Raw genomic sequence first — 23,948 nt, forward strand, 5'->3', positions numbered from 1 at the left:
TTATAATATGAATAGAGGTTTTCGTATTTATGGATAGTGGAAGAGAGTTGCTCATGCAACTGTTTTTGTAAAAAACCCTGTCCCTTTGGTCTAATAGCGACAGTTTAGGAGCATGTCTATTCTTAAACTAATAAGGTTTACCTGGGAATGCCATGTTCTAACTGGCTTAGGTCTGGATTCCTAAACCAATCTTGTTTAAGTTATCTATTGCCACATAACAAATTACCCTAAAACTTCGTAGCTTAAAACAACAAAAAAAAATTTATTATCTCTCAAGGTTTCTGTGGGTCAAGAGCAGCTTAGCTGAACAAGTGCTGACTTGAGATCTCTCATGAGGATTCAGTCAAGATGTCAGATGGAGCTGCAGTCCTCTGAAAGCTCAACTGAGACTGGAGAATACCCTTTCAAGGTGGCTCCCTCACATGGTTGATACCTCAGTTCCTCTCTTCAGGGTCCTTTCCACAAGGCTGCTTAAGTATCCTCACAACATGGTGGCTGGCTTCTCCCAGAATGAATGATTCAAGAAGGAGTGTCAAGTGGAAGCTATGTCCTTGGAAGTCACATAGCATCATTTCCACCATATTCTATTTGTTAGATGTGAGTCACAGCAGAGGAAGAGAACTTCCCTTTCCCAAGAGTTTCAACCAAAGTTCCAGAATTGTTTCCCATTAACCTTGCCTGGATCATCATCACTCTGGTCAAATCTGAGGCTTGTGCTTAGTGTTTGGAGTTGAACGGTAGGGTCAGTCCCATCTGTAACACATAGATCGAAAGTGGTGGAGAAAAAGTTCCCCAAAGGGAAATCAGGGTATTGTTACCAGAAGAAGAAGGAATAGATATCAGACAAGCAAAAATAAAAGATGTCCACTATAGTGCCTTTGTATTATTTGAAATTGGTACAAGAAGTGTGTATTAATGGAAAAATTTCTTTTAAAGACACAAAAAATTGAAAGATATTAACAGTGACTATCTCTTCATAATAAGATTACAGTAAAAATTTTTTCTTAGTTTTCTATTTATTCCAATTTTCCTTTCATGGGTATGTATTACTTTCATAATTTGAAAATAACAATAACTATTATTTCATAAAAGGTAAAATTTGTCACTATAAGAATGAAAATAGAATGCAGTACTTCAAAAGCAACAGATTTTTAAAAAATCTATCTAGCCAAAGTCAGGGATAGAGAAAAGAAAGGAAACAAGAATATACAATGAGTGGAAAATGTAAACCATGATGGCTAGAGCAAAATCAGATATACCAGTTATTAACATATTAATATATTTTTTAAGAGAAAAAATTCCAGCTATATGCTGTATTGACTGTAAAAATGACATGGAATTATTGAGAATAAAGGAGAAATCACATCTATACAATACTGTCTTTCTCTCTGGGAACAAGGCATGTTCTCTCTTTCATTAAATGCCTCTTTTACATCCATTTATTTGTTTGTGGCTTTTCTCACATAGGTCTTTCGTGTTTCTTATTGACTTTATTCTTCAGTAGTTTATGTTTTTATTGCTCTTGTAATCTTTCCTTCCATTATATTTCCTGTGATTTTTTTTGAAAACTGGATTGCATTTATTTTGTTTTTTTTCTTTTATTTTTCAATTAGCATTGACATTCAATATTATTTTATATTAGTTTCAAGTGTACAGCATAATGGTTAGATATTTATGTAATTTACAAAGTGATCTCCCAATTAGTCTAGTACCTACCTGGCACTCTACATGGTTATTACAATATTATTGACTATATTTCTTATGCTGTACTTCACATCTTACTATGACTTTTATATAGGAAAATGGTGGGAATGTAAATTAATACAGTATAAAATACTTAGCAAGAAATTTGGTCTAAAAATAATTATGTCTTTCCAAATAGTCAGATCGACAGGAAGGAAGATAAGACCATCAGGAGTAGTAAATAAACAGGAAAATATAAAAGACTGTTTTCTTTCTCCCTATAATTTATTAATTTATTTAAAAGATAATGACTATTTAAAACACATAAGAAAAAAAAAGGAAGAGCTTATAATAAATGTAGAAGGAAAAGATATGACAACAATTATACAAAGTACCAGAGGGCAGGTAGTTTATTCGTAAATTCTTATTTGCTCTAAAGTTATTTCATTATGAAGTAGGAAGTGTCAGATAAGTAAGGATAAAGGTTAAGTAGATAGTGGGAGGTATGAAGAGATACCAAATTGACTCTAAATAGACTGATAAGTTAAGAATACATATTATTAGCCTTAGAGAAAATGCTGAAAAAAATAACAAAAAGTATAGCTAAGAAGCTAATAGGGAATAAAATGTGATATTAAAAAACATTAGTTATTCCATTCACATGAAATTATAAAGCAGACAAAACCAATCAATAATACTAGAAATGATATCAGTGGCTGCCTGGGGTGGGGCAGCTGGGGAGATTGACTACAAAAGGGCACCAGGGGACTTCTGAGGAGATGGAAATGTACATGTCATTGGGGTGGTGGTTTCATACATGTGCACATTTGTCAAGTCATCAACCTGTACACTTAAAATGTATAACTTTATTGTACACGAATTATGTCTCAATAAAGTTTGTTTTAAAAAACTTCTTTTTTAACACCTACAGCACCTGGTATTCCTAGGTGGTCTCCCATCCAAGTACTAATCAGGCCTGACCCTGCTTAGCTTCCAAGATCAGACGAGATCGGCCTTGTTCAGAGTGGCATGGCCTGGCATGGCCATAGACAATAAAGTTTATTTTTTAGGAAGTATTGTTATCTTTGACTCAGTAAATACTTGGTTAATTTATCTATGGCAGACATCTGTAGTTTTGCTTACCAGACATCCCTGACCTCATTTTTTGGGAAGATCACCTAATTTTCTTTCCCCCTTAGGTAACTACCCCTTTCCTATTTGATATAATCTTGGTGAATAATCAATTATATTGCCTTGTCCTTCCCTGGCCAAAGGTGGACATGTGACCCAACCTAGCTAATGAGACTCTCTATCTCTGGAATTTTGAATCTTGAGGCATGTCATCCAAAGACCAAAAATGGAACATACGCATCATTGCTATGCGGTTCTCCTTTTGGATCTCAAGAGGTTCTTGAAAGACAGATTTCTCTCTCCTCCCTCAAAAGCACTCTCTGGTACAATGGAATTGTCTGTTCCTGTGACAGGTTGCTGGTAGCCAGTTCTAGGAGACTGTCTAAAGACCATAGGCACATAGAAATGATTCTGTTATTTTGAGCAACTCTTGGGCTGCTCAATGCCTTTCATGGATGCTAGCTACCCCCAGGTTAATTAAAGAGTCATTCCACTACCCCATATCAAGCTGGGGAGTCTTATGTTATTGTCTCAGACCCATCTGCCTGTGCCTATCACACAGCTGTTCCCATTGTTCATTCTTACCGCCTTTTTGGACTCTACATGTCAAAGTAAATTCTCTGTAGTCAGATACCCCCAAATCCTATTTCATTCCTACTCTGGGATCCATACAAGGGTGTGAGAGTGAGCGGCAGTGGTAGTGAGGGGACAGGGTATAAATCATTTCCTCTAAAATCACATTCCTATACTTGCTACTTGGGGCTTTTTTCCTTCTTCCTTTCTCTTTTCCAGGGAAACTGGCTTGTGTAAGGGATGAGGAAGCTCTATTCATCAAACCTATTGTATTGTCCATGCATAAGAAGTTCTTTCTGTTTCTTTTCAGGGCCTAGACCTTTGAAATGCAAAAGCAAAGAAAAGGCTCCTTGTTTCCCACTTTTTTTTTGTCTTCTCACTTAAAACAAATGGGCATAGAACCATTCAATCTGCTGCCTACATGGGGGAAGGGTTGCTGCTCATATTTTAAAACTGATTATCTTACCACATAAACAAGAAATATAAACATCCTTATACATATGTCTATTTGAACATGCGAAGAAACATCTATAAATTAAGTTGGAATTTGCATATTTTTAAGGCTCTTGATATGTATTGTCTAAACGTTTTTTCCAACATAACTTTAGTGTCTTCGACTATGTATTTTATTTTCTCTTCTTAGTGGGCTACCTCATCACTCTAATGTGAATTTTTGTGCAACACGAAAATATTTTAATACCATCAAGATATCAAGAAAATGAAGAATAAGTGTTAGTGAGGATGTGGAGAAACTGGAACCTTTGTGCATTGTTAGTAGGAATATAAAATGGTACAGCTGCTGTGGAAAACAGTTTTACAGTTCCTCAGAAACTTAAATATAGAATTATCTTATGATTCAGCAATTCTACTCCTAGGTGTATACCTAAGAATTGAAAACAGGGACTCAAATAGATGTCTATGTTCATAGAAGCATTATTTACAATTGCCAAAAGGTGGAAACAACCCAAATGGTCATGAAGAGATGAATGGATAAACAAATGTGGTACATACACACAATAGAATATTATCTGGGCTTAAAAAGGAATTAAATTCTGATACACAATAGAAGATGGATGAACCTTGAAAACATATGTTAAATGGACATGTTATTGTCCCCATATAGCCCTGCTGCTGGTGGTTCGGACTACATGCTCCAGGACCTCGTCCTTTTTCTAGCTAGTAAATGACTCAATAAACCCTTTCTTTCAGAAAAAAAAAAGAAAAAAGAAAACATGCTACATGAAAAAAGCCAGACACTAAAGGATAAATATCGTATAATTCCACTTACATGAAGTAGCTAGAATAGGCAAACTCATTAGAGGTTACCAGGGGCTAGGAAGAGGGGAGAAATGGAGAATTATTGTTTAATGGGTACAGTTTTTGTTCTGGATGATGAAAAAGTTCAGGAAATGGATAGCAGTGAGTTACACAACATCATTAACGTACTTACTGCCAATGCATTATACATTAAAAATGGTTAAAATAGTAAATTTTATGTTATCTGTATTTTACCACAATTTTTTTTAAAGAAAAAAAATATTTTAAAGTGTTGTGTCTTTGAAAATTTGTTTAAAGGAAGTAAACATTTTGCGATGCAGCAAAACTGTTTTTCCTCTTAAAGAGAGGTAGGAAGGCCTATTCATTTATTAATTTAATTACTGAATGCTCACTCTATATCTGTACTAGGCTTGCTATCTCAAATGCACAATATTTATTGTCCAGTCCACAAGATGCTTACAGGCACTTTGCAAAGATAGGAATCCACACATAATATAATTAAATTATAACATAAGACATCATTAACAGAAATGTTACAGGGCAGATTATAATGTGATTTCTTAACTTTTTCTTTTCTCTTAAATTACACACTCTTCCTCTCTTTCGATATACTCTCATCTTCAACTATCACCAATTATCAAGGTTTTTTTCAATTTTTAAAATCTTTCCTAAGTCTGCCTGTGTATCTGATAGGTACATTATCCTTAAAAAAATCCAAAACTGGACCCAAAATCCTGTGTATTGTTAAGTTCAGTAAATGGCCTTGCCATATACTTTGTCTTCTAAGTTAAAAATCTGTGTCATTTGCATGTTTTAACTAAAATGTTTGGTGGGGAATTGGAGGTTGATTGGATCCACTTAGGATAATTTTATCTTTATCAGATGGCTCAAGAGTTATTACTATATGACTATATCACTTTGCATATAGTTTACCTTGCCCCTACTCTCTCTGTCATTGAAAAAGTCATAACTTTTCACTGTCACAAATAAAGAACCACAACTTTATTTCACAATTTTTCATGTATTTTTTACATTCTGATCATTAGAAAATTTTCCAGAAGTTGGAAGTGTCATGTCAAGGTGAAATTAACCCACTTATAATTGTTCAAGTAAATCTGTTCAAGTGTTATTTTCCTATGAACTTCACTGCAACTAAAAATACTTTGAGAACTGACCTATATTGGAACTGTTATAGCATTATTACATCCAAAACCAACTCATTATCTCCTCTTCAGTACTCCCGTAAAATCTTGTGCAAACTCTATTAAAGTGTATTTCACACTGTATTGTTATTATTGATTATGTCCTATTTTTCGCAGAATGACCCTTACACTTTTATTCTATACATTGAGCAAGCATTAGCAACACGTATACAAAACCACTCAGACCTTTTATGTTGATTCTCTACTTCTGATTGTCAGGGTAAGTAGGCAGACTGCAGGGCAGGTTCCAAATGGGCTTCTTCAAAATAAGCAATGGCAAATGATAGGGTATATTGTCTAGTGCTTCTTAGGGTCAAATGGGGGTATTATATAATGAAACAGCAGAGATCAAGAATAGGGGGAACATTGTTATAGGTAGCAGTCTGGACTAATTTTGAGGACAAAATGCTACATGTAGCAAGCAGGGTGAATTTAAAGGGCGCCAAGACAAGAGGGGCAGTAACTATGCATATGTTCAGGAAACTCCTGAGTGTTCTGCAAATATGGGTAATGGTACTGAGGGATGAGAATTGGACTGGATTTTCTATCTGCATTGCTTCCCCAAGTGATAACTTGTTGGCAAAGCCTTGCTGTGCTCTTTGGTGGTTGCAAGTTACAGGACCTAGTCTTTTTTATTTTTTTGTTTGTTTGTTTTCATGTATTTTGCTTTCTATTTAATGTATGTTTCTATTTCTCTGCTTCTTTATTATTTTTTTTCAATTACAGTCTTGACATGGCTTCATCTTTATATCTTTAGCTATGAGTTCTGTTCAGCTAATCTTTAGCTCCAGGTTGACTGTTCTATAATTTAGTTGTAATTTTAATGTGGTCATGGGAGGAGGGAAGGACAGCATTTACCTACTCCGCCATCTCACTCAGAACTCAGGACCCAGTCATTTTGCCTATATGATGTATGGTGCCTTAGGTGTGCCTTGACGATGCTATTTATGAGGTCCATGTGATTGTTGGTCTGTGGTTGATGGGTGTTGAATGTGTGGATTTAGACTTGGAGGGTTCTGCAAAAGACTTCCAATTTAGGATAAAAATCATTGTCTAGGGCCATGCTACCCTGAGCAAACCCGATCCCGTCTGATCTCAGAAGCTAAGGAGGGTCAGGCCTGGTTAGTACTTGGATGGGAGACCACCTAGGAAAACCGGGTGCTGTAGGCGTAAAAAAAAAAAAAAAAATTGTCTCTATTCTAATACTCTAAGGTTAGGCAGTTCACTCTTATTAGTATAGCAGAACCATCATAACAAAGAAAATTGTCCAGAACAGGCTATAAATTACTTAAGTTTCATGAATGAATTCATATGCTTAGAAATATGGAGCCCAGAGGGGGAACCGGTTTAAAATGGAAACTAAAGTGATGGGTTCATGGGAACTATAGGGGACTGGAATGGGGTGTTCCAGTGATCTATTGTGGCATAACAAATTATCCCAACCTTAATGATATAAACAAATATTTATGTATTATGCTCCTATAGGCCAGGAATTTAGACAAAGCAGAGCAGGGATGCTTGCCTCAGCTCCATGATGCTTGGGCCCTCATCTGGGAACACTGGAGTGGTTGAGGTGACTCAAATGTCTTAGAGATAGAATCATTAGAAGTTTCTTCACTGAAACAACTGGTACCTGAGCTGAGATGATTCAAAGGCTATACTTAGCTGGGACTGTTGACCAGAGTGCTTACGCACAGCCTCTTCATGTGGCTTGGGCTTTGTGAGAGTGTGGTGGCCTCAGGGCAATTCATCTTTTTACATGGTGGCTCAGGAATCCAAGAGTGAGTATTCCAGAGAACACAGTGGACTCTGTGTGGCCTTTTCTGACCTAGTATCACTTCTCCTGTATTCTATTTGTTGAAGCAGACACAATCCAACCAGATTCAAGAGGAAGGTACTTAGACCCCTGCACTTCAATGAAGGGAGAAATTAAAATTTTAAAATGGTCACAATGTAGATCACCTCTTAGAGTCTCAGAATTCTTTTTGGACCAGGTTCTTGTCTCATATAGCTCTGTATCGTGCAAGGCCTCCTGCTAAATTTGAGGTCACCAGCAGTCAAGGTCTAAAGGGGATTTGGTGGACTGCGGGGGTAATTTTGTGGTACAAAGAACCTCTTTTCACCAAAATGCATAGGTGGTCATGACAGTTTAGCAGGCGTCTTCCTATTCTACTCTTCTGTATCTGGCAATGCATGACTCTAGACCTTCTAGCTCTGCTGGTAATAGGTGACTGGTATTTTCCTTCTGACACATAAATCTGACCCTTTTATTTCCCTGCTTACAATCCTTTAAGGCAGTGGTCCCCAACCTTATTAGCACTAGGGACCAGTGTTCCTATGAGAATCTAATACCTGCTGATCGGAGGTGGAGCTGAGGCAGTGATGCTAGTGCTGGGGAGCAATACAGATGAAGCTTCGCTTGCTAGCCCACCACTCACTTTCTGCTGTGTGGCTTAGTTCCTAACAGGCCACAGACTATACCAGTCCGTGGCCCAGGAGTTAGGGAACCCTGCTTTAAAGATTCCCTGTCATCTCTAAGATGAAGACCAAGGCCATCAGCATCATATTTAAGCCTCTTTATGATCTGGCCCTAACCACTAAAATCTCAGATGCTATGCTATCATTCGATATATATAAGTATTTATATAATTATTGAGTTCAAATCCCAGCTCTGCTGGTAATTCCAGCTCTGAGGATAGTCCACAATAAAAATGGCCTACTTTCCCCTGGTTTCTCTGTTCAGCCAGTTCTAGAGGGCCCAAGCCTGCATATGGGTTCTAGTTCTGGAGTCAATGCTCATTTTTGGTTTTCTGTAGAGATGCCAGCCCATTGATCTGGATTCTTCCATGCCTCACGTTGAATTGTTTCTCGGGGGCCCTGTCCTTTTGGGGAGTCTGTCTGCCCTTCATTATGGCCTCTCAGTCAATTACACAAATTTTCATAACTTTCAATCTCAAAACAATGAAGATGGTATCAAGAGGCCCTTTCATCCAGAGAGACCTGAGTATACACATTTTTGGTGTATAACTCTGCCCAGCAGCATCTAAGGTCCATACAGCAATCAACAGCTCTGACACAACCTGTTTACAGGACCTGAGCCCAGGTTTTGATTCAGCCAAAATTTCCTAGCACATCTGCATTCAAATTCAGAGGATTCGTGGATTCTTTGAGGAAAGGTTGCTGGATAAAATACAGATGCCCAGTTAAATTTGAATTTCAGATGAATAATGAATATTTGCATAAATAATTATGCATTTTTGTGGGAAGAGGTTCAAATAGCCTCAAAAGGTCTATGTCTAAGAACTCCTGATTTGCTAAAGGGACTGATGCGCTTGAGTGACTCAGAATGGGTGGGTAAAACTATTGCATGTAACATACTTTTATCAAAAAAACTATCATTTATCTGAAATTAAAATGTAACTGGGCATTTATATTTTTTACTTGCTAAATCTGGTAACAACTTTAAGTCCAATCACAGCTCCCTTAGGTTCACGGATTAGAGTAAGAACTGGTATAGATGAGAAGAGACCTAAATGTGGTTCTTTCTTTTTTACTAATTTATTTAAACATCTAAAATTGAAATACTAGGGTGAACTAGAAAAGCCATTTCCAATTCTTTTGACGCTAACCTAGACAATTATTATCATTATTGTCTAGGTTTTACATTGTTACAGTGACTATGATATTGAGTGTCACCAATTATGGCCAGGAATTTCCCTGTTAAATTCCTAGAGCAGAAAGATGTTGCATAAAGTTCTTGAAATCGCAGACTTGGAAAATTAAGTGACATAAATAGTAGATGAGGAAGAAAGGGAGCTGAAACAAGTAGTCTCAATTATTCAACAATCCCCTGGGGCCTGGACTAGAACTGTGAGAGAAAATTGAAATCTTCATTTCTATCCTACCACTAAGTCCTACCACATCCACCATTTAGTCCTTTTTCTCTCACCACTATTTGTAAATCCATAATCAGGCTAACCCTCCTACCAAATTCTTTCTAAAACAATGCATCTTTTCTTTTCTGTAAATGTTGTTTGAAAAAAGAAATAGGGTAAAAAAGAAATTTCAAACAGTGAGAATGGTTATACAGTGAAACGCAAGTCTCCTTTCCATCTTGACCCCTAGTTCCTGGACCGAAGGTTCTTAGCTTGGCTTAAGGACTGGAGTCTAAGAAGGGGTTTCTAGAGTAACATGAATTCCCTGCATGCATGATTTTGAATATACTCATAATTGTGCATTTTTGTGAGAAGAGGATCCAAACTTTTACTTGAGCCTCGAAAGGGTCTGTGCCTAAGAACTCCCGAGGCAGGATTTGCTGAAGGGACTAATGCGCCCGAGTAACTCGAAACGGGAGGGTAAAAATCTAGGAAAGAGTCGTCCCAGTACAAAAGCCTACCCTCATCCACTCAACTGCTGCCCCTTGGAAAGTACGTTCTCTCAAGAAGGGATCACTTCTCTTCCCAAGTTTTCTGCCTGCCGCATTCCTTCCCTCCAGCGCGTCGGCGTGCGCTGACGTCATGACGCCGCACACGCAGTCCCGCCCCTGCGGAGATCGGCGCTGGGACGGAACCCGGGTTTCTCTCAAACCCGGAATGTGAGGCCTTGGCCCGCTGTCCCTTGCACTCTATCCTGCTGTTTCCCCTGGCCTGCGTCCGCTGCCGCTGTCCCACAGCTCGCCCCGGAGGCGCCAGGGCAGCCGTGCCCTTCTGCCGTGTGCCCCCGTGGCTGCCGCCACCCCTCCGAATCCTCCGGAGCCGCAGAGGAGTTCGCTACGGAGGGAGGCGGGGGCCTTCGGGAGGAGGAGGAGGCGGAGGAGGCGGAGGAGGAGGGAAGGAAGATGGCGGCCGTGGAACTAGAGTGGATCCCAGAGACTCTCTACAACACCGCCATCTCCGCTGTCGTGGACAACTATATCCGCTCCCGCCGAGACATCCGCTCCTTGCCGGAGAACATCCAGTTCGATGTTTACTACAAGGTACGGACCGTGGGCCTGCTCTCCGCTATCCTGCCGCAGCCCGTGGGACCGCACCCCCTTCCACGTCTGCGAAACCCCCGCGGTTAACCCCTCACCCCTCGTAGCAGAGTCGCCTCCCCAGACGTCTGGTGCGGTCTCCGGGTTGCCAGTGTAGAAACACCTTATCTCCATATCCTCTATCTCTCAAGCTCTTGGACCCTGATTGGTGTCTCTACCTCCTAAGTCTTTCCCCGTTTTGGTGTTCCCTTCTACACTGTGGCCCCCTTGGGTAGGCCTTGCGTGGACTTTATTGCGCGCCTGTCCGACTCAGTTCTTCCCTTCTAGCCTGTCTCTTTGGTATATTTGCTGTTCTTTCCCTACTCGTGTCAGCATCGGCTGGACTTTTTGCTTTTCTTACTCCCTCCCCGCCCCCTTCCTACTTCTCTCGCCGCCCTCCTCCTCAAGTATTTTTTTCCTGCTTCGTGTTCCTTGGTTTCTGTTTTCTCATCCTATTTGGGAAGGAGTTGAGGAATTATTGGAAATAGTCGTGTACCTTATTCACATAATCTTTATAGCTTTGGTTTTCATTTGTATTGGGAGTTGACTTGAGGATCTTAATATGGGAGTGGTGCTAAACTAATTGAAAGGGAAAAATTTTGAAGGAAAAGGTACTTTAGAATTTAAATTACGTTCATGTATTTGAAAGTTGCAGTCTTGCAGCATTCCTAAATCGCTCCCCCTCAAAAATCTGAACAAAAAAATCTTCAAGTCACTCTCCAAGGAGTTTCAAGGGTAAGAGTCTTTAGACGTGGACAATTTTTGCAGTGTTTAGAGAGGGAGGAGAACTTTATGGACTTGGACCCTCCCTTTTCCTCTCCCCCCCACATTTGAATGTGAACAGTGGATTTATTATTCAGTTCTTGCCTTGAATTGGCGTGGATAACTCCTATTCTCCAGTAGCCACCCATACAAATTTTGACCAGAAGTAGAATAGGATTTATTTTTTAGATCTTAAATATTTTCTCTTGATTTGTAAATTGGCTGGGACAGTTAAACTGATATTTAACAAATGTATATCTTCTTACATACGTATGGTGTTTTATGGCAGTTTTATTGGGAAAATTGCTCCTGCTTTCTTCACCCCAGAATAGTTTTTCAGAAAGCAGCTGACTTGCATTCTACTGAATCCAGCTGCTTTACACCAATTCTAAAAATTAAAATGTACCTCCCTCCCCAAATATTTAGAGAAGATTCATTTTGGTCATTCATTTTATTATTTGGAGGTGGGGGGAATAGAGAGAAGAAACCTTTCCAAATCCCTTTGAAACATTGACTTCTGTGTGTATCTAAGGAAATTTTTTGTATTTAAGATTCATTCCTCCCAGGAAACGATGGAGTTGTCTTTCTCAGCCTGGGAAGCTGCAACTTTTGTGTGTGTGCTGTGTCCATTTTATTAAATCATATGTAGTCTAATACACTTTTTTTTAGAGAAAATCATTGGAAATTTAATCAAAGTACATTAGTAGTTGAATTCCCTCAAAATGCTTGGATGGATCTCTTCTAGTATCTTGATTCTAATTAAAGCTCTTCATTTGAAGATATATTATTAGTGAGTATGAACAGATGGTGCTTTTGCCACATTTTCTGTTTCACATAGTTCACAAAGTTTTAATTTTGCTTCTTTTTGGTATACTTTTACTCATTAATAGTTTATGTCTGTTGAAAGTAAGGCACTTACTGCCAAGATAAAAAAAGGTATTTAATGTGTGCCTGGAATGGTGTTAATTGTTTTTACACATGTTACCTTGTTTAATCCACATAGTTAAACTGTAAAGTGGAGTATAACTGTGTGAGATGAGAAAGTTAATTTAGTTAAGATCTCATGCGTAGTATTTAGTTCCTGTGGTCCTTGCTTTCTTGCTTGGAAAGATTTTGCATCTTAAGATAGTAGATTATTTTGATGAAAGACATTAAGAACTAATTTTCAGTTAGCTTTTATAGAAGTATAGTGAGAGTCCACTTCAGTCTTTAAATATAAAAAGGAACCTTTCTTGCTTTTATACACCATATCAACACATAAGAAACTTTTTAAGCATTTAATACCATAGTAATATAAGATATTCATCCTGTGCCCAGTTTGTGAAAATTTAAAGGAGCTTACTGTTTACAGTTTTCTCCAATTTAGAGCCAAGGAGAAATTCATCCCTCCAGCAGTCTAAACTTTTATCAATAGGCATAGTCATAGACAAAATTATAGTATTTGTGGAACCAAAAATTCCCCCATCCCTCTTGATTTGTGTAGTCCATTGTCACTGTTAATTTTTGTCAGTAACTTCAGATGTTGGTACAATCATGAAGCTTTAGGAGGTGTGATTGTGGAATGAATGGGAGGTAAAGAAGTAGGCATGTCGACTGCTCCCTAAGAGGGGGTGGGAGAGAGATGTTTATATGTACAAAGGGTAAAATGTGAAGGGATTTTAAAAAAAAAAGACTGGAATACATTAGAATATATTTATTGGCTGAATGGCATAAACCAAAATAGTGAGAAGTTGAATATACAAATGAGGTGGGAAATACCTTGTGAAGCCGTCCCTGAGCAGGAGCATTAATTAATGAGTCATGCCTCTTCCTTCACTGTGCATAAATTAAGGTATCAGTCTTCAGCTGGAGTTGGGAAAGAATACTTCTCTAAGATCAGATAGAGATGAGGACATAAAGTATCAACATAGGTGAATTTGCGAAGAATGGTTGTCATGAATAAGAAGATAATGCGCTGCTAGTAAGTGTGGGAGTGGTGGCTTTTATGTAGGAAGGTTGAACTGAAGTTGAAAATGTCCACAGACTTGTGGGAAAGGAAGTTCATCTAAAAATCTGTTTTAAAAAAATTGGCAAATGGTATAGATGGTTCAGTAAAAATCAATACCCTACAAAATAATGTCTTTGAATTTGAATTATTTTTATCCAAGGACACTCAACCATTTAGATGTAGAAGTTGATAAGGTGACTAGAAGGAATTATATAATATATACCAAGTGAAAGTAAATAAAGGGAAGGGCTGGGTTCTTTAAAGAATGACGTGTATGATCTTTTCTTTCTATTTTAACTGCTGAGTGATATATTTTGTGTTCCGTTCCAATTAAAAATTTGTGATAGAGTTAAGTTTTGGCTGGATGAAGTGTTTCAGTAATGTGTGGTATTGTTTTCAGATGTAAACTTAATGATTTTTTTTATTATTTTAAGTCTCATACTGAAAACTATATAAATTCATGTTTGAATTAGCATTAGAGTTAGTCATATTTGACAGCCAAAGAGTTAATCATCTTTTCACATAAAGAACTCTTAGGATTAATAAATTGACAATGAAAACTTTATGGGGAGGGGCTTAAAAGAACATAAATAGCTTGCCACTGTACCTTGATGAGACAGTAATGTGTTATAAATATGTCAGCTCATCTCATTTTAAGCTGTGAATTTATCACAATTTGAGTCAGACTCTCTGACTAAATATGAAGGAAACTGATAGGAAACTGATTAAATAAGAAGTTCATCTATAAGAATTAATTACATGAGACTTAATAGGCCATGGAAGTCTTGAAGATGCACAGTGTTTAGAAGAGATGTGCGTTATAAGACAGTCACATATTAGAAAACTACATGTTTTGAAATAGTATAGCATTGGCACAAGAGAAATTGATGTATAGAACATAGTAGACAGTCTAGATAGAAACCAAAGCATATTTAACAATTTAATATATGATAAAGTTATGAGACAGTGCTATCCTTTAAATAAATGGGAGAAACATCTAAAAATACCTTGGGCAACTGGCTATGGGGTAAAAGTTAGACCTCTACTTTTGGTATGCGGTCATACCTAAATGAATTCCAGGTGAATTAGAGATTTAAATAAGGCAAATGATATCATAAAAGTATTGGAATAAATTATTGGGTCAATATCTTGCAGTGGGAAATGACAAATTTCTTCTTTAAAGAAATTTTTATGGTAGTTTACAAATTTTTAAAATGCTAAACATTATAAAAATAAGTAATATAGTAAAGGTGAAGTCTTGTTACTCATCTTACCAACACTGGAATGCCATCTTGGCACGGAGATTTTTCTAAGCATGAAACCAAAATCCAGAAGGAAAAAAGAAATCCATACTTTTGAGTACATAAAAAATGGGGGGAAATTGTAAGCACATTTTAAAAACTGTGCAAATGACAACATTTGACAGATAAGGTGTGAATTTCCTAGTACAGAAAGATCTAATTAATGAGTACATAAAGGAAAACCAACTCATATCCGGAAGACCTGAACAGCCAGCGCATAGAAGAGGAAGATATGAATAACCAATAAACATGAAAAGATGTTCACCTGAGCAAATTAAAATGCAATATCAAGCCAAGGCAATCATGAAGAAGAAAATCTGAAGGACTTATACCACCAAATATCAAGCTATGAGAATTAAGATAATATGGTATTGGCACATGGACAGATGAATAGGTCAGTGGAACAAAACGGACAATCCAAAACCAGACTGGTGTATAATACTGTCACTTGTTTTATGATAAAAGTGACACAGTGGTACAGTAGGGAAAAAAATGAAATAAATGGTGTCAGTCAATTAGGTATCCATATAGGAGAAAAAGTATCATGACTATCTTACACTGTATACAGTAATCATTTTGAGATGAGTTGCTGATCTAAATGTGAAAAAGTTTTTTAGGAAAAAAGTTTTCACTCAGCAAAAGACTTATTAAATAGGATACAAAATGGGCTAAATATCATAATTTGATAAATTGACCATACTATGATCGAGAATATCTGTTCATCAAAAGATACCATTAAAAGAGTGAAAAGCCAAGCAGCAGAGTGGTAGGAGATACTTGAAGGGCATATATCTGGCAAAGGACTCATCCTGCATCTAAAGAACTATAAGAAAATAAAAAATACCTCCCCCCTTTTTTTAAATGGGAAAAGAACTTGAATAGGCATCCAAAAAGAGGATATTCAAAAGACCAATCAAACTTTCGGAAAGGGGTTCAACCTTATTTTGTGTTTAGGGAAATTGTTGTCCTACTGTACATTCCTAAGAATGTCTAAATGAAAAAGGAAAAAGTGTTGATAAAAATATATTGCAGTCAAAACTCATACACTGTTAGTGGGAATGTAAATTGATAAACCATTTTGGATTATCTACTTAAACTGAATATATACATACCCTATAACCCAGTAGCATTATCTGCTAAAACTGAATATACACATACCCTATAACCTAGTAATTCCATTTCAAGATATATACATTTAAGAATGTTCATAGCAACACTATTTATAATAACCAAAAAATGGAAACTGTCCAAATGCCTATCAAGAGGAGAATTAAATATTTTCTGGAATAGTCATATAGTGGAATATTATGCAGTGAAAATGAATGAATGTACCTGTTTGAAATAATATGGTTGAATTTCACAAATGTCACAGGATTATAATCCAGAGGCCCCCAAACTTTCTCCCTTCACAGCACTTGATTCATGACACCCCTAGGACAAAAAGAAGCACCTAACAGTTTTGTTTATTAAGTAGTTAGATACAAGCAACTTAATAATACTTATGTCCTAACAGCTTAAGAGCCATTTAAAAATAATGCACAAAAAATGAAAGAAAAAACGTATTTTTCCTTCATTTTTAAATAGCCACAATTAGTTATTTACTACTGGGATATGTATATTTATTGGGTACAGTATAACTTCTCAAATCTGGCAATCATATTGGACACCTTCATTTTCTGTTCTCTGTTGATTTTGTACATTACTTTTTATAGCAACGACTGCAAGTGCAGCTTCACAAAGATAAAACATTAGTGAAAGGAATATAGCAATCTAGTAGTTGGTATGGTATAATACACGTATTAAATATTGTTTCTCAAATTTAAAATATCTTGCAGTGCCCCAGGGCACCTTGATGCAGTTTCCACAAAAACAAGCAAAATTAATAAAAAGTGTTGGAAGTCAGGAGAGGTTACCCTTGGAGGTTAGTGACTATGTAGGGATACGAAGGGAAAAGTCTGAGTTTCTGATAATATTTGGATGTTGCTTACCTCTGTGTTCTCTTTTGAAATTTTTTTTGAGCTTTACATTTTAAATATGAGTTGTGCGCTCTGTATGTATGTTATACTTCAATAAAAAGGTTTAAAAAATAACATTCTTATTAGATTGTCAGTGTTTAAGGATTCAAAACACTTACACCCGTTAATCCACAATATCATTTAAAGTCTTTTTTTCCCTACAGGAATTCTTGTTGAGTGTGCCGAATATTCTATTCAGGAATGTGCAGTACAGTATTGTTTATGATGCCCAAAATTGGAAACAACTATATGCTAATAAATTAGGAGTAGAATAGTATACTCTAGTTATATAGAATGTATATACTATGTACACTGGGATAGAAATGCCAGAGCACATCAGGTGGAGAGAATGAAAAGCTTGTTACAAAGTAGTATGAATAGCATACTCCTGTTTATTGATTATTTTTAAGTGGGAGAGTATGTGCTACATTTGTGTATGCATTAAAAAAAGAATGTAGAGGAACACAAAATTTTAATGGTGTTTACTCAAGGGGTAGGATCGCCATCACTTTTTACTTTGTTTATATTCTCTTTAATTTTTGGATTTTTATGACCATATATTATTTTGATATATAAAAAAAGTATACTTGAATTGTTAATATCTGGGAAACAAAGTTGTAGTAAGAGTGGAATAACCTAAAAACCGATATTCTAAAGTATTTGTCAATATGAATGAGAAATAACTCTGTAAGTGGTTTTTAAAAAGAAAATAAAATAATTCAGCTAATTAGTTAATTCACTAGCTAACCAAATCAAGAAACAGAAAGCTCATTCTCAAGAATAAAAATAAGAAAGAAAAATCCACCATAGATACAATAGTAAGGGAAAAAATAGCCCTTTAAATTGTAGAATAGCTTCTTTAAATGTAGAATAGCTTGTATTATTCCATGCTAATCCATCTGAAAGCATTACTTAAGTTATGTTTTTAGGAAAATACAAATGACCAAAGAGATAAGTTAATAGACAAAAAAAAAAAAAACATGAAAGAAATTGAGAAATTATACTTCTCCCTTTGTCCATCTGCCTCCACCTTCAGTGTACAAACAAAAACTCTCACCAACTTTAGATATTCCTTGGGTATATTCAAAGAACAGTTGATGCTACTGACATTTAACTTGTTTCAAACCAACAAATGCTTTCCAGTTAAACATTTTTTTAAAGGTCAACGCTGATACTTACATAACACTGATACCTAAACCTAAGATAGCAACAAAAAGAAAGTCTTTAGAAAACCTCTTTTGTGTATTGTGAGACAAAATTTCTAAATAAAATAAATAGGAAATGCAAATCTGTTCATATAAATTCACCATATTAATAAGACAAAAGAAAACTATCATCATAATATAAAAATCTAACATTTCTTCCATTAAACTTCTAGTAAGGATACACATTGACATTATAAACATACCTAAACAAAAGGTAATATATATACCTAAACAAAAATACTAAGTGGTAAAACACTTAAAGCATTCTGATTAAAATCAAGACTATAATGTATCTTTTATCAGTATCATTAAATCTTTTTAAGTAAAGACTTTCAGACATTTCTGGAACTGTATACAATATATTCAGCGTTCTTGAAGTGCTAACCAATGCACTTAGAATAAAGAAAAAGTCAGCAAAATCAACTGGAAAACTATAGCAATAAAATAATTCAGTAAAGGGGATGATTACATATTTATAATTAAAAATTCAATTATTTTTCTGTATGCAGTATAGGAAAGTATATATCTTACTCAAAATAACAGAAAACATGCCATGGAGTCAATCCAAAAAGGTGTACAGAAATCCAAAAGCTTTCAATATGTAGAAGAAACATTTTGTTCCTAGAATGGAAGATTCAGGGTTTTAGAGAGATGTTTTCCCTCTAAATATATATTCAATGTAGACTTAAAATCTAAAGTATTTTGGAACGAGTAATAAAGCGTAATGGGGAAAAAAAGTTTGTAACTTACGTAATGGAGGATTAAAGTTTATGAAACACTCAAAACTACTGCAGATCAATAGAGGACTGAAAAAAAGAAATGTTCCATTATACTAACAGTGATTTTCTCTAGATGGTAAAATTGAGTGTTTTTCTTCTTTATAAATTATTTTCTATATTTCCTATTTTTTCTAAAAACGTGTATGTAATTCTTATGAATTCAGAGTAAACAAATGTTTTAAAGTTAACTAGAATACAGAATGAGTTTTCTTACAGAGACGGAATGTGTTTTCTTAAAACTATACTAACTCTATTGCCTCATGGATCTTCACCATAGATTGGTAGTGAAACTAAGAAGAGAAGCTGAGAAACTTACCAAATATAGAGGTCACTTATATATTTTGAGTTATATATGGCTGGTTATTGTTGTTAGATCTTATATTTAACTAGATTTTTTGACTTTCCATGTGTCATGGTAGCATCTTCCACCATTATCACAATTATTCTATCTTGAAAATTATACCATTGACCCATCAAGTGAGGGATAGAGTTAGATTATCTGGGTGCTAGATGTAAATTCATCCTTGTAACGATTGGAGAAAAATCTCTTTAATTTCTTTTTTAATGGATAGTAGACCTACCAATATCTTCATACGTGGACAGAATATTTAAACTTTAGTATAGGGTTATCCTCCCATTGGAATGTTAACTATCAATTTCTTGTGCACTGTAATAAAATGGACATGTTCACTTAACTTTTTTGGCTTACCAATAAGCAAAGCACTTTGCCCTACAAAATATAAGTAATCATGTTGGTCAGTTGTATTTTTTTTAATGTATAACATAGAACAGGTGAGTATAGAGCAGCTGAGAATTTTTAATGTTAATCAAGAAATTTAAATGTTGGCTTTCAGAAGAAAGCATTTGTCTTCTAATTACCTAAGCATTATTTTAATTTACTCTTTTAAGATATGGCACTTGCTTTGATCCAAGAAATATAACCTGAGATCACAGTGCAGTCAAACAAGAGATAGATAAAGGGCATTACATATGATATACAATATAATATAAGAATAAAGTAAAGGAATATCAAGTTATAGTCCAGAGTGAATTATTTCAAAGCTACATTTCAGATGACTTTTGAGATTAGAGAATGAGAATAAATGTATAAGTGAAGATAGCACATGTATGTTAAACAAAATGAAGTATTCTTTTATTTTAAAGGTAGATGATATTTTTGTTTAGAGAGAAAGGATACATTCTTTTTTTAAAACTTTTTATTATGGAAAAAATTAAACACAAAAGTAGACAGAATAATGGATCTCCATGTGTCCATTGCCCAGCTTTAACAGCTACTAATTCTTGGCCAAAACTAAATCTATTCTCCCACCAACATTCCCCTTATCTGTAGTATTTGGAAGCAAATCTAGACATATAGCATCATCTGTAAATATTTTCTTAGCCACCATACTTTTATAGCACTTAAGAAAAGTTAACAGTAATTTCTTAACATTATTAAATATCCATCCATTGTTTAAATTTTCAATTATTTCACTTGTCAGATATGTATATATTTTAACAGTTTGAGTTAAGTTCCAGATAAGTTCTACACCTTGGCTGTTGGTTGATATATCTCTTAAGTCTCTCTTGATCATATCTTCCCTTTCCATTTGTTTTCACATCTTTACATTTTATTTGTTGAAGAAACAAGATCCTTTGTCGATGCTACAGCGTTTCCTGCAGTGTAGATTTCAGTGGTTAAAATATAAAACATTTTCATTATCCCTTCTAGGTGTTTTAGCCTTTGTCTTTGTGGGGACTTCATTAGTTTCACTAATTTCAGGCCAGTTTTTAATGCCAGGTTCTGGGATTGGGGGTCTGTAAATTGTCTACATGGTATAAATTTGGACTGTATACTCGCATGTGTCTTAGGCTGGAGGTTTTAGTTTTTCACAGCAGTCTTTGTGCTAAGGCTGTTGGAGATGTTCTGGACTGTTTTACTCCTGGCTTTAGGCAGGCAAGGATCTGCCTGGACTTCTCCCTATTTGATCTTTGCGCTCTAGCCCCAAACCATTAAGAGATATAAAACTATTGTTTTCCTTTCTTCCTGTCATTTTTGAGTTTGTGTCTTCTTAATTTTTGGCAGCTATGGAGTTTCTGCTCTTGGTTTTAAACTCAACTATTAACCCAAAAGTTATTTTATCCAGCATTTCCCTGCATTTGGAAAGGAGGAGGAAGATTTTCACATATGTAAGTGTAATCTGCCATATTGCCGGAAGCTACTCCCATCCCTCTTCAAAATTCAGCTGAAATTTTTCCTTGGAGTGGGTATTTTGTGTTTCTAAAACACTGCCTGCCTCCATTGTGAAATCCATGAACATTGTTTTCATGCTCTGACAGATTCTAAGTTTATTGAAGTCAGAGAACAATTCCTACTGACTGTATTACTGTGGTCACCACCATATCTCCAATACCTAGCACAGTGCCTTACACTAACTATGCTCCTGATATTTATTAAGTTAGTAAAAACAATAAATAGAATGTTCCTAGTTGTAGGATTCTTGCCTTTGATGTGAAAATCACAAAGATAAAGTAGATTCAGTAAGCTAAGAGTTTCATCTAATGAATATGCCAGGGTTACTAGGTAAAAGATTAGATGTTTAAAATAGGAAACACCTATTTTTGTGTATAAATTTAAGCAGCTGTTATTTAGAATCTTTCTGATTTTTCCATTTAGGTACTGGCACTTTATGTTCTTCATGACTAGCTTATTAAGTCTACATTCATGTTTGTTCTCAGTTTATTACATGAACACTGTTCTGTACCGACTACTGTAGAGACAGGAGGTATGACTGCCTAGTAAATATTTCTCTTTAAGGTACTTACATTCTGCTTGGGAAGACAATGAGTAACAATGTATGGAATCGAGGGTTTTCCCCTTAGTGTCAGATTCATCAGATGAATTTGGGAAGTTTCAGTAAATAATGGTAGAATAACTAAGTACTTGATTTTCATGATAATCTACAGAGTTGAGACTGTCTTGATTTTTTTTTTTTCTTCTAAGGTACTGAGTTACATCCAAAGTAGATGGCTATCAAGTTGGATTATGCATTCAGAATATATTGAATGTGTACCTAGTGCTAGGCATTGTGCTAGATACTGGGGATATGGTGGTAACAATAGGTGTTTCCTATTTTAACATTGGTTACATAATAGAGTGCAGAGTGTAATGGAGTGATGTGTTTAAAAAATTATTTAAGTGAATGTGTGCATGCATATCTTGATGCTACTTAGTACAGGGGCGGGGGCGGGGCACAAATAATGTATCATGAGAAAGTATAACAGGGAACAGAATTTATATTGGGCAGTTAAGTGATGCATTAGTTGAGACCATTAGGATGAGTTACAAATTAACCAGGTGAAGAATCATGATACTAGAGCTTCATGTGGAGACAGCAAGCAGCCTATGTGTGCAAAAGTCAAGTGCCATAGAGCTAAAAGAAAGCTAATGTGGCAGGAATGTTAGGGAATAAGGAAAAAAAAATGTTAAAAGATGAAGTTTGAAAGATAGGCTCAAGTCAAATGACTTTTAGAGATTTGTAGGCCACATTTTGGATTAAGTTCACCTCGAGGGTGCCATTGAAAGGTTTTAAAGAAAGAATGTGTGGACAATTGATCACAGAGGCACAAGAATGGTAATGTAGAGTCCAGGTCTACCATTTTATCGAATATCATTCTACATTTTTAAAAAACTTATGCATACGTAATGGTAGATATACAATTTAAAAACAAAAGTAGAATTATATTACTCAAACTTTCTGAAACTTGTTTTATGTATCGTAATTTTTCCTTGAAAACAACCCTTTTCATTTCTGAAGATTTTTGCTCTTCAGTGACTCTCAACAAGAGATTAACAGTTCCGGAATGTGAGTGAGCTACAGGAGTTTCATAGATTTGTATGTGTGACTCTTCTGTTATTCGTAGACCATAGTTTTGGATGTGATTTTTTAAATAACTTTTTCTAAACATTTCTAAATTTTTGTTTTAGGGAATTACCCTAGATTATGTGTATGCTAATTTGATGTTAAGACTAATGTTCACTCTTAGCCTGTGGTAATTTTGAATTGGTTTGGAAAGCAGACATGCCAGTTTAAAATCCTTTGGGTTAAGGAAGGCTTTCATCCTCATGTTTATCTCCCAGAGTTCTCCGGATTTGAGGCTGTCTTGCATTTCCCTTGCAGTAGTTGCCTTCAGTTTTCTATAAGATCTTTACTTTAGCCTCTGAAAGCCCTTGCTTTTAAAACATCACCAGGAGTGTCACCTCTTTGTGTGTTAAAAATATCAACTCTTACGCAAGTGTTACTAATATTTTAGTTTTGTTCTTTTTTGTTTATAGTATTTTATATTTATGGACATTTAAGATTGTTACATAATCACTTATTTATGATTTTCAGCTGTGATATAATGCTTAGAAAGGCAATGTGACCAGGTAGCTTTTGAAACTCATAAATGTGGAATTTTTATCTGTTATATTTTATCAGGAAGCATTTTCGTTTCCCTATTTTTATGCACTTTATTAACTATTTTTCTTCACCATTTTAAAGTGATTCTTTTATTATATGTTAATCTTTTACATGTACCTAAGTCTGCTTTTGAACTTTGTACTTTTTTCTGCTGATTGTTCTGTCTTCATACTTATACAGTATTGCTTTAATTGTATTTTTATTGTCTGTTTTCATACTGTTGAGAAGTAGTTTACTATTTCTAAACATAAACTTGTTTTTCCTTACTTTCCTTAAGGTACCCATAACTACCCATAACTAAAAGTAATTGATACAGTTCTGTAATAGCTTCATTATTCAATGGATGCAGAATATAGTATTAAACACTGTAATAATGAACTAAGACAAATTTTTAAAAATCTTATATGAGAATCATTACCAAGGAACCTAGAGCCTCTTTCTGTAAGCTCTGTTCTATAAGATGTATGAATATATAGAGATTAATATTTAAATCTATTATTTCCATAAAAATGTTAAAAATTTCCCATTATATATAATTTTCAAGAAGCAGTGTAGTGT

General features: G+C 35.5%; 1 protein-coding gene, 2 long non-coding RNA genes and 1 pseudogene across 3 annotated transcripts in view; 3 read left to right on the plus strand and 1 right to left on the minus strand.

The window, feature by feature from the left end:
• Positions 1 to 246: 246 nt before the first annotated feature.
• On the minus strand, positions 247 to 10,403 carry LOC120620843 (uncharacterized). Its single transcript, XR_005657998.1, has 3 exons — positions 10,264 to 10,403; positions 3,052 to 3,196; positions 247 to 753 (listed from the first exon to the last, which is right to left on the minus strand). It is a non-coding gene; the product is annotated as an uncharacterized LOC120620843 (long non-coding RNA).
• Positions 6,919 to 7,037, plus strand: LOC120621209 (uncharacterized; annotated as a pseudogene).
• Positions 10,404 to 10,423: 20 nt separating the features above from the next.
• The window catches only part of APPBP2 (amyloid beta precursor protein binding protein 2), a 47,608-nt gene continuing 34,083 nt past the window's right edge, over positions 10,424 to 23,948 (plus strand). Inside the window, exon 1 of the mRNA XM_039885844.1 lies at positions 10,424 to 10,842. Coding sequence (XP_039741778.1) covers positions 10,705 to 10,842 — 138 coding nt within the window. The 5' untranslated portion in view covers positions 10,424 to 10,704. The remainder of the gene's footprint in view (positions 10,843 to 23,948) is intronic.
• LOC120620844 (uncharacterized) lies at positions 10,853 to 22,402 on the plus strand. Its single transcript, XR_005657999.1, has 2 exons — positions 10,853 to 12,430; positions 13,472 to 22,402. It is a non-coding gene; the product is annotated as an uncharacterized LOC120620844 (long non-coding RNA).

Source organism: Pteropus medius, unplaced genomic scaffold (assembly GCF_902729225.1).
Source record: "Pteropus medius unplaced genomic scaffold, Ma_sr-lr_union100, whole genome shotgun sequence".
Lineage (NCBI taxonomy): Eukaryota > Metazoa > Chordata > Mammalia > Chiroptera > Pteropodidae > Pteropus > Pteropus medius.